At 49.1% G+C, this 11750-nt stretch overlaps 1 protein-coding gene across 4 annotated transcripts in view; it reads right to left on the bottom strand.

The window, feature by feature from the left end:
• Positions 1 to 1988: 1988 nt before the first annotated feature.
• The window catches only part of ETS1 (ETS proto-oncogene 1, transcription factor), a 65522-nt gene continuing 55760 nt past the window's right edge, over positions 1989 to 11750 (bottom strand). For 3 of the 4 annotated variants that reach the window (XM_036353292.1, XM_036353291.1, XM_036353290.1), the window contains 2 exons: positions 7021 to 7139; positions 5682 to 5897 (listed from right to left, as the gene is read on the bottom strand). In XM_036353292.1, the coding sequence (XP_036209185.1) occupies positions 5682 to 5897; positions 7021 to 7139 (335 nt within the window). Of the gene's footprint in view, positions 5898 to 7020; positions 7140 to 11750 lie in introns of all 4 variants that reach the window. The other variant, XM_036353289.1, reaches the window with a different exon arrangement.

Below are 11750 nucleotides of genomic sequence, written 5' to 3'. Positions count from 1 at the left end.
GTGACTGTGACTGTGACTGTGACTGTGACTGTGTGTGTGTGTGTGTGTGTGTGTGTGTGTGTGTGTGTGGCAGTGCTACAACTTGCTCCAAAGCCATGGCAAGGACAAGCCAGAATAGCCTGGGCAATTGCCTTATCCCCCAACCTCCTGAAAGCATGTTAAGTTTATAGATTTTTTACCTCCAGCTTCTTTTGAATGACTCCTCTTTTCCATGTGTCTCCTTCTATCCAAACCCTAGCCTGCTTTCTCAAAACCCTGCGGTTGATTTAGGGGATACTGTCTCTCCTCAATCCTTACCACCACCACTTCAATATGGCGCTCTCAGCAGCATCACTAAGAGAGCTCACCAGCCCTGGCAAGGTTGCTCAATTGGTTGAAGTATTGTTCTGTATACCAAGAAGTTGTGGGTTTGATTCCGGATCAGGACATATACCTAGGTTGTGAGTTAGATGCCCAGGATCCCAGGTTGAGGCACATATGGAAGGCAACCGATCAGTGTTTCTCTCTCTCTCCCTTCCTCACTCTAAAAATCAATAAATATATCCTTGGGTGATCATTTAAAAAAGAGAGAAAGATCACCAAAGCCCACTTGTCTAAGCATTCCCCAGTTGAACTCTTAGTTTGAGAAACATGAGGACTGAGCTGATTTCATTCAAGCATGCCTGATGTCTTTTAACCTGCTCAGCATTAAATCAGATACTTGGGGTATAAAAGCCACTTGGCATCCAAGGAAAGCTCTCTGTCCAAATCCTTGACTAAGGCAGAAACCTATTCTCCGTGTTCTGTTTATGTAGGGGGAGAAGAGCTCAGATGTGGCCTCAGGATGGCTCAGGAGTTGTGACTTTGCCCAGGTTTGCAGCTGAAGACAAAACACAGAAGTACCTCAGGCCATCTCCCCCCGAGTCTCTGAGGGAGTGGTGGTGGCTTGACCGGGATGTCAGAGCCCTCCTCGTGGCCAATGGGGCTCCCTGACCACCAGACCACACAGTTGGTGCTTAACGGGCACTCAGCAAACCTCAAGCTCCAGGCCCGAAGAAGCAGAGTTTCCAAAAACAGAGCCCTCTTTGTGAACAATTCAGCAAAAATTCTCTCTCCAGCTGTGAGTTGGGATTCATGTTGCAAATGTTGGTGTTAATTAAAAACATCCACCTTCTCAGTTTCAACAGTAAGAGAAAAGCACCATGCCGATGGGGTTTCAGCATTCCTCCCCAGAGCACTTACAGATACGACTGTATTTATGACAGGGTGCTGGGGGCTCATTCTTAATTTTCAGTCCCCAAAAAGGAACGGGGGTCAAGGAGATGGATGTGATGGGTCCAAATTGGCACAGAGAAAATTGGTAACAGAAGAAACAAGAGCCCAGTCGGTGTAGCTCAGTGGCTGAGCATCAACCTATGAACCAGGAGGTCACAGTTCGATTCCAGTTCAGGGCACATGCCCAGGTTGCGGGCTCCATCTTGAGTAGGGGGCGTGCAGGAGGCAGCCGATCAATGATTCCCTCTCATCGTTGATGTTTCTCTCTCCCTCTCCCTCCCTCTCTAAAATCAATACAAATATATTTTTTAAAAAAGAAGAAGAAACAAGAAAACTGTTCCTGTCCAGAGCATCAGGAAAGATGTTCAACTTCCTGTGTTAGTATCAGGAACTTGACCTAGTTGAAATCAGATGTTTATCTGCTGAGTCATTAAAAATTGTCTTCACGCTGCCCTAAATCCTTCAGACATGAAGAAAATGAGCTGTGATAAGGCCAGGGAAATTTCATGAAGGATAACACCGTGTATTCAAGAACTGGAATGGGAGATCGATCATACTTCCCTATATTCTTATTGCAGTTCTCATTTTATTTGGACATTTTTATCTGGAAGGATCCCGAGCTAACAAGATCAGCAAGACCTAGTCGCATCCCTTCCTGAGCTTCTGTGCTTGGTTCATTTGTCCCGCTTCACACAGGCACCGGACAGGGAAAGAATCAAGCCACACCCACATCGTTATAAAGGAATTTCTTTGTATTTAATTTCACACAGTTTAAAATACAATATGAAATCAGGCTACAGGATATAAAAAACTCTTCAGGAAAATGATGTGCCAGCATCAGCTACTAAAATACAGACCAAAACTCCCCCATAAGAAATTTTTTGCATTTAAAAAACAAAAACAAAAAACAAAACAGACACTTAAATGGCTACATCTCTAAGCTACCTCAGTTCTGAGTTTTAAAAAGCACCTGCTTTTTCTTTTTTTTTTTTTATCTTGCTTTTAAATGTTCAGCTTTTTAAAAAATATAAATTATATGAAAATACAAGTTGGAAAATAGTCAAACACAATATAACATCTTTTTACCCCTATATTTCTCAGCTTAAAAAAAAAAAAGTATTCTTTAAAAAAAGTTCAATAACTGAGGCAGTATTCCTGATAGAGATAGTTCCATTTTCATATATATCTTTCATATATGTATCTGGATACATATACTTATGGTTCCTTGAAACTTCTTTGGAATGTAGGTAAGAGCTAACACATTTATATAGACCCCAACAGAGAAAGCAGCATGCACAGCATGGCTAGAAGAGAGGGGGTGTCGTTTCCACCACGAAGACAGGCAGGTTAATGCTCTAAAACCCGGAGAGCTCACTTCCAAAGTGAGGAACAGCACATCTGATCTTGGAATGCTACCTCCAATCCCCATCGCCACCCAACCAGGGCTCCGTGCACCAAAGTCCCCAGCGGCCTCTGCATGGAGAAGGGAACCAAAGGGACTCTGAACCCGACAGCCAGCACTGACGTGGGGGAAGGCATCTCCAAGAAAACAAGGGTTTCCCCCGGCTACACCAGATTTGCCCATCCTTCCTCTGAAGCTAACGTGTGTGTGTGTTTTTTTTAAAAAAAAGCATAAATGCAACAATTCTGCTGCATTTCCAGTGTATAAACCACCCACCACTCTTCCTGGGATGGTCTCTGGCCTTTGGACAGAAGGAGAAGAAGGCATCTGGCCAGATCAACAAAGCGGTCTTAACTAACAAACTATCTATAAATACTGAAAACGGTGGACCTGCAGAGAAAGGCGGCGCAGCGAGCAAGCGGGCTGGGGAGCTCGGGAGGCACTTTCTTACATCGGAGCTGCTGTGGGGTGGCTGCCGGGGTTAGACACTCACACGAGGGGAGTTCTGGGCATCAATGGAACAGGAAAGGTTGATGAGTTGGGCAGGTGATTGTATGCCTGGTTGCAAACAGCAAGCCATGACTGATGCCCAGCCTTTGGTTCTCCCTGCGCCTGTGACTGACATGCGGAGAGGTGTCCCTAGAAAACCCAGGTATTTATCTCAGCTGCAGTTTTGCATGTCTGCAAACACACACACACACACACACACACACACACACACACACATGCACTCACGCACACATGCATTCACGCACGCACACACGCACATACACATGCACGCACACAGGCACTTACACATGCACGCACACCTTTGCCCGTGCCCAACAAAGATCCAATAACCTAAGAGAAAACCATGTAGTCCAACAGTTCTGCCGACCCTCCCTGAGCAGCTCCTAAAACATCTGGAGAGCTTCATTAAGGCACCTGCAATTGGAAGAAGATCAAAATCCACAGCTGGGCGGATTCTGCCTTGGCCTTCCAAGTAGACGCTCTGCTTGACCAGTGAGAGTCACAGAGCTAAGTTCCTGACAGTCAGGGCCTGCGAGAGGACCTGGAGTGGACAATCCACGTTCCTGAAGATGCGCTGGAAGTGGTGAGCACTTCCGGTGACTCAGCTAGAGCCTGGGGAAGCCAGCCCTGAGAAGCCCACCTTAACGGCCTCTTCCTCTCTCGCTGCAGTCTGCAAAGCCGTCCCACGGCCCGCACCCTTTTAAATCAGGCATCTCGGCCATGGTGGGGATTCTGATTGAATTAGGAACTTGTCTTCATTACTTAGATGTTGGCCCTCCCCCAACCCCCGACCCAAAACCCCATTTTCAGATTACCCTTCACAACTGCCTCCATTGTTTAAATTATGGGGGAACGAAAAATATATTCACATCTCACGGACCACCTCATTGTCTTTATTCAAGCTCCTGTGCTTATGTTTCCTTTGCCTTCTAGTCATTCCTCTCTTCTGCCATTATGAGCCTTCACTTACCCTGTGCCACGACAGCGGTCCAAGTGCAAGACCCGAACAGCACCTGCACTGTTCGCTCTGCATGCACGGTCTTGCTGGATGGACATCCCACTCAACTAGCCTAAGTCCTTCAGAGGAAAGCCTTGCGCTTCTCCTCCGGAAGACAGCCAAGCCACCTTTTGCTTCTAGGCACCCACAATTTCCATTGCGCCAAACACCCAATGAGTCTAAATGGCTTTATCATATGCTCTTCAACTCATGTCGGCTGTCACTCGTTCACTCCTCAATCAGAAAGCTTTACATTTCTCTGCACTGAATAAGAGTGTGTGTGTGTATGGGGGGGGGGGGGCGGGGGGAGAGAGCAAGAAGTATGGGAGGCTGAGAGGATGAGACATAAAAGATAAAGTGTTAGTTGGGAATAACATGCATTCGGGACTTACTTCCTAAGACCCGAGGGGTAATGCCCAGGCACACAGCTTTGATTCCTAATCATAGGAAAAGAACCAAGTCAACCTTCCTCCTGATGTCCTTCCCAGCTCCTGATTCACTGTGCTCCCCAGCCAGGGCTGCCAAATACATTCAAGTTGAAGACTTAATGCTTCTTAGCTCAACATTAAGTCTAAACCCCGAGAATCCACTAACGACAAATACGTAGAGGGGCGTGATGATCATTTTTTTTTTAAATTACAGATGACATTCACATGCACAGGTCCCTTGTCCCCAAATCAGCATCATTTGTTCCTTCATCTATAAAGCCACCTGGATCTGGGGTCCGATCTCAGTGACAGCACTTTGCCTTTCCAGTGGGGTCTATATAAACAGTTTCCTTTCGCTGTGACAGAATCCTCAGCTGGCAAATAAAAACAACCTTGCATGATACTGCAATACTGAGGCCACCTTAGAGCTTAAGACGATTTTTAAGAAGAAAAAAAATACTGGCACAAAATTTAATAAAATAAATTCCAACACAAAAACAGTTTTGGTCCCTCCCCCACGGAAGTCCACCTTTGTTTTAAAAGTAGAGTAAAAGGTAAATAGTCCTTGGTTTTTGGGCACTCCCTCCCCAAACAAATTGTCCTACCCCACCTCCCTCTTTTTGGCCCCGCCCAGACCTAAAAACAGAAGCAAATGAATTGCCCTTCATCCATCTCATGACCCCTGATGCCTCAATTGCTTATGCTAATGAGTTCATCCCTTGAGGCACATTTTTTTTTTCCCATGGATGATTTTTAAAAAATTATCAGACATACGCGGCTAGTCCTCCCTCAAGCCAGATTCTTCAAGCTTCTAAGGAGACCTTTCTCTCTCTCTCTCTCTCTCCTGCAAATTTGCTCAAGAATTTCTTGTCCCACCCACCCCACCAGTCCTGGCTCTGCTTTGCCAACCACACATACTTGATTATAGCTGCAGTTCACTTAGCTCCCACCCCTGAATGTAAAAAAAAAAAAAAAAAAAAAAAATGAGTCTGGAAAATTAAAAATAGAGTAACCATTGAAAAGTAAGAGTCCAGCCGACGTGGGTCTTTGAAATGTCTCAGCAGAGTTTCCCTGGCCCCCCAGGTGCCCGTCACTCATCGGCGTCCGGCTTGACATCCAGCATGGCGTGGAGCTCCTCGGGCGTGTACCCCAGGAGGCTCTGCAGGTCACACACAAAGCGGTACACGTAACGCTTGCCCGCTGTCTTGTGGATGATGTTTTTGTCATAATAGTAGCGGAGGCCACGGCTCAGTTTCTCATAATTCATCTTGGGCTTGTTTTTCCTTTTCCCCCATCTCCTGGCCACCTGAAATTAAAAATGGGGGGGGGGGGGTTAAAAATCTATAAAATAATCCAATATGCATGTTTATATGCCTACAGCCATTCGTGATGACCCATGATGTTCAAGTCAGTCCGGGAAGAGGTTCATGTACATGGAGGATAGTCTCCTGACTGATCTGTCCTGACCTCCAATGTTGAAGGGTCAGGCAAGGATGGCTGCACCGCTGGTTCTAGGTTGATGAAAAATAGTGACCCTGGACTTCTACATAATGAAGTTTACAAAAAGAAAAAGGAATGCAACACTGCAGACTCTATTCCATCCCTGTATAATTTAGAGAATGTCCCTGGCCCGGCCAGGGATGCTCAGTGGTTGAGCATTGACCTATGAACCAGGAAGTCACAGTTGGATTCCTGGTGAGGGCATATGCCCCGGGGTTGTGGGCTTGATCCCCAGTGTGGGTGTGCAGGAGGCAGCCCAGCAATGATTCTCTCTCATCATTGATGTTTCTATCTTTCTCTCCCTCTCCCTTTCCTTCTAAAATCAATAAAAATATCATTTTTAAAGAGAGAGAATGTCCTTGCTTTGGAATGTGAGGGGCTGGAGGAGCGCTGAGCTGCAGCCACACCTGCCCTTCATCAACAGGATGCAGGTTTCTGTTCTGGGGCACAATTCTTCTCGGGTGCCCCACACCCGAGTGGTTGGCTCTCCATGTTTATCCTCAGCATTGGGCATGGCAGAGAGCAACCACTCACTAAGCATTTGCTGGATCAAAGAATGGCTTCATGAACAAGTTGCACCCATTTTCCCAAAGCCTCTTGAGTTGTCTGAGCCCTTTCAGATTCACAGAGCTGTGAGGCCAGGAGAAGGACTAAGTAATAGAAGGCAACTCATATTTATGAAGGATGACTATGTGCCTGAGAACCAGGTGCATCCTATTAGGCAGTCCAAGAACAATGGGCAATGTAGAGATTTTCTCTGTTTTCCAAGTAAAGAGACTAAGGCTCAGATGGGCTATGCCACTTGCAGGAGGTCGCACAGCTAGCAAGTGGCAGAGCTGGGATCAGAATCCTAGAAAATGTCCTCGGCATCACACAACCTCTTCCAGAGTTCTCTCTTCCACAGCACTCTGGGCTCCCTCCCTCCTTACCTCATCTGGGTCAGAGAGCTTGAATTCCCAGCCATCTCCTGTCCAGCTGATAAAAGACTGGCAGGACTTATCAGTGAGTAATTCCAGAAGAAACTGCCACAGCTGGATCGGTCCACTGCCTGGAAACACAAGGCATTGACTCATTACTCCAGAGGCCCAGCCCTCTCAGCCCCGGATCCCAGGACCCAGCTCTCCCTCTCCCCTGTCCATCCAGCCAGGAGAAAAGGCAGGCAACACACAGGACACAGGGAGGAGGCGCTATAGCTCACACAGACTGAGAAGGGGAAGACACTCCCACCCAAAGGAGAAGAAAAACACAAGACAATAGAGCAACTGCCTTCTGTTGAATGGCTGAAGGGTCAGGCCACATTTCTTGCTAAGCAGACTCCAGAAAGAAAACACTGACTCTATCCTCTGAGGCAGCATGGTCCTTTGTGCCTTTACAATTAAGTCATTTTGCCTCAAGAAGTAAAAAAAAAAAAAGGTATTAACCAAGGAATGCCAGTTGGGAGTCCCAATCAGAAGTCAAACCTCATTAGCACTCCTCTCTGAAGGGAGCCTTTGGCCCCTGATTTGCAAGAGGGAAGATCTTAGGCTTCTGTAACAAGGACTTAGTTGGGTCATCATATTCCTCTCTAGCACCATCCTGTCCTCCCAGGTCACACATAGGCAAGCATCCAAACAGAGAGAGGAAAGAATCAAGTCATCAACTTGCCACCCAGAAATCCTCGAAGGTCAGGTGACGACTATTAAATTCTTCCTGGGTCCAGTATATTCTAATTTACACACACACACACACACACACACACACACATACGCACACACACGCTGTCCTGTCTTAGCCAACAACACTGCCACTATTGTAGTTCTGGAAGGCCTGGCATACTCTGAATGTCAATTTATCTATGCTACAAGATTCCTGCTACATAGATTTCCTTTTAGGATAACTTTTTATTCAGAAATGACCATGCTGCCCTGGGCATTGTGGCCCAGTTAATTGGGTGTCATCCCATGCACTCGGGAACATGCCTGGATTTCAGGCTCAATCCTCAGTTGGGGGCCTGAGGCAGGGGGGGGGGGGGGCGTGCTGGACCCATCAGATGGATGTTATCTTTCGCTCTCACATTCTCTCTCTTTCCCTCTCCCTTCCTCTCTCTCTCTAAAAACCAATTTTGAAAATCTTAAAAAGAAAGGACAATGTTGACTGATTCCTATGCCCCATGAGTGCACCAGAGAGAGAAATACTGGTTCAACAGGCCGTGCTGCTTGCGCTCTGCACACCATCTCAGAAGCCAGGGCGGGACTAAGAGCACCCGGCCCATGCAGATGAAGGAGGCCGGGGATGCTCCCACTCACATGGAAAAACCTGACTTTTTAAACTTCAACACTTAACCTGAGTTTCAAATGTATCTGCTCCAAAGTAAACTGAGACCCAATAAAACACCAGCTTCAGGTTGGTTCCCTCTCCATCTAAAAGGGAAATGTCCTCTATGATCGGTCAGGGTAACCTCTTCTTCTACCTTTCACATCTATAAGGCCCATGCATATGCATCACATCACTCGCTCCTAAAGTCCACTGCCCACTCCTCTGTACATGACGCACAGCGGCCTTGCTGTTCCCATTCTATCTGTGAAAAAGGAGCTCAGAAAAGTCACGTGACTTTGCTCGGAGCACAGTTAGAAAACGGTGCTTCTGAGTCCAGTGTCCAGGCCGTCAGGCTCCAGGCACAGGGCCACCTGGACAGACACCTGTGAGGAAGCAGCGACTGCTCTGCGCTGTGATCTGCCATCTGGGAAGCGCTCCTTCAGTAACTGCTTCCTCGTGGTGGGCCCAGCGCTCCTCCCCCGCACACCCCACGCGAAACAGGGCACGTGAAATATCACTGCGTCCTCCTTCAAAAATGCACCTTGAGCTCTTTGAAACCTTCCTGCAAGAAATACCCTACACGTACCCCCGAATGAAACGATTCAGCAAATGCCTACAAAACAAATGAACTTTAGAAAACACAGCCCTGAGTGCTGGACGACTTAAGCCTTATCCTCCTCCGTCTCCACCCCTTCTTGAAAAACCACTGGGTGGGCCACTCATACACATTTGCATATTTCTTATAAGTTGAGTTAAAGTCACCAGCGACTACTCCCTACCTGGGCTCATGGGACTAAAGGCAACATTATGTGAGGAACCCACTGAAAAGCCACTCTGGCGGGCAGAAGGTGTAAGAAAACAAATCTCTATTGAGAGATGCTATGGGATTTCTGATAGAAAAAAAAAAAAAACGCAGCCGCAAAACCCCTTGTGATATAACAGGCTTCCTGATGAAGTGCAAAATGACTATACACCCACCAGGATCCCGGAGCAGAGACAGAGAGGGAAAAATCAACTGCCCCAAATTTATGTAAATGAGCCCTGGAGTCTGCTGTCCTCATCTGAGTCAGGTCCCCAGACCACAGACATAGGACAGAGGGAGGAGCTGCTTTAAGAACCTGGCAAAGTGCAATGCTCTCAAGCGCTATGATTTCGTGCACACCTACTATGCACCGGTGTTGATGCTTATACCCTTCTCACGTACTCCTCACAGTAACTCCATGGGTAGCTGCTACTGTGAATGTATTTGTTCTTCCCACGTCACAGCCCAGAAAACTGTGCAGCGTGCCCACTGGCATTGGCCAGTGCCACTCACAACAGAAGTGGAGTGGCCGTGATGGAACCCACGCAGTCTGACCCCCACATTCATAGCTCAATACCACGTCCACCCCAGAGAAGACCACCTGACGATGAATCGGCCTGCCTGGTCACACGAATCCAAGGGATAAAAGGGACCCACTTTTAAAAAAACACCTTCTCTTCCTCACCTCCCCCAGCAGCCACAGGACGAAGGACAGCCAGGGACCTTGGCGTCCACCTCCACGGGTGACACTTCCCGTCCAGTTGGTTAGGTCCCCTGTGCTAGCTGTTCATGTCATTCCTTCTCCCTCCCACCATTTACCTTAAAAGCTCCCTCCCTCTGGGGAGGAGAAGGCTAGTGATACCAAGCGGAGGAAAGGGGAGGAAATTCCAGCTTCTACCCGGGCAAGTCCAAGTCCGGGAGAGGCGGGCCCAGGAGCCCGCAGGCCACCTCTGGGCTGGGCAGCCTTAATGTAGAGAGGGGACTAGTTCCCGTCTGGGAGCCAGCTCCTAGAGGCAGGGTGGCAGATAGAGGAGGGCCTGTGGCTGGTCTTCCTGCCTGTGCCATTCCCTGGACTGAGGTGTCCTCCTGGGCAGCATCTACCCGGCCCCAGTCCGGCTCTGCAGAGCTGAGCCCTGGTGTCTGCACACAGGGTCGGGGCCAGGGTGAGGCCCTGTCTGCAGGGGGTTTTCCTCACTGTGAGTTCACACCTTTGTTCATAAAGAACATCACGCTGTGACATCAGGGAGCTCTAGTCTTTCCTTCTATTGACACCAAAGGAAGAGGGATTAGAGGCAGGAGAGGAGATGCCTGAAGCAAGCACAGGACCTGGAGGGGATGGTCGGCTGCTCAGCTTCGCAGTAACCAAGTCAGCACAGGGGTGGTCGGCTGCCTCCTCCCCCCCAGGGCCTTGAGCAAAACCCCTGTGAGCCACCTGGAGTGGAGGGGCACCCAGGGCTCTCCGCCTGGGCTTTCTGCAGGCCACTGCCTACCCTCCAGAAAGCCCACGTGGTACCAACAGTGGAATCCGTGGCTCCTGAGCCCTGAATGGCCTCTTAGCTATGGGAGCAGCAGGAACAGGAAGAACATAAAATATTCCCCCAGAAAGAAGGCCACAGGGTGGGCTTGGACTAGTGGACAGCCTAACACAGGAGCCTGTTTCCACAACGTCTCGCCCACACTTGAGGTTGGGAAGGCAATCCGGGGCCACCTGGAGGCCCACAGCTTGGAGGGAGCTCTGGGCTGGGGGTGCACACTAACTCTGTAGACTCCCCAGCAGCATCTAAGTCCAGGAACCTCGTGTGCCCCAGACGTGCGCAAACACTGGATGAGGCCAGCACTCTGAGCAACAGGCTCGCCCACGGGTGTTTCTGTGTGGCTGGGTGTCTTCCCCAGGGTCCAAGGGCTCCATCCCTCACCCTTGCTCCAACATCTCCTAACTTCGCAAAGCCTCCCCCTCCATCCTTCCTGCACCTCCTCTCATGCCTGGGCCCAGCGGCAGCCAACCACCCAACCAGACTGGGGTCCCGGTGACCTTTGTCCCAGGGAGCAGAGAATGGTGCTAAGAATAGTGCCCGTCATGGGCCGAGGGAGCTCACAGACTAAATGTGACTCACAATGGCGTCCCTGTCTGGGGGCCCCAGGCAGTCAAGGGCGGCCTTCAGCAGGCTGCCCGGGGTGTCACGCATCAGGAATCCGGTGGCATCACTGGCAGACTATGCCTCTCAAGTCGCAGCTCTGAGCCACAACAACAGAGGGGTCCCTGTTAGAAGGAAGTCTCTCTCCAAAGAAGTGGGGGGAGGGCACCGCACACACACCCCCAACTCCCTGCGCCTCCACACCCTGCGTCTGCCTCCTCCTTCTCCTCCTCCTCCTCCTCCCCCTCCTCTGGCTGCAGTTGGGGGGATTTCCCCTGCCTGCTTTGTTCTTCTCGGCTCTGGATACGAGGAAAATTCCTAGTATAACATTCACAGTCCTGATTTGAAGCACTTGATACAACTCAGAAGAAGAAATATCAGGTGAGTACCTGGAGGCATCCCAGACCAACAGCCAATCCCATGAGAA

Source organism: Myotis myotis, unplaced genomic scaffold (assembly GCF_014108235.1).
Source record: "Myotis myotis isolate mMyoMyo1 unplaced genomic scaffold, mMyoMyo1.p scaffold_m19_p_20, whole genome shotgun sequence".
Classification (NCBI taxonomy): domain Eukaryota; kingdom Metazoa; phylum Chordata; class Mammalia; order Chiroptera; family Vespertilionidae; genus Myotis; species Myotis myotis.
This window is presented reverse-complemented; position numbering and strand designations above follow the sequence as displayed.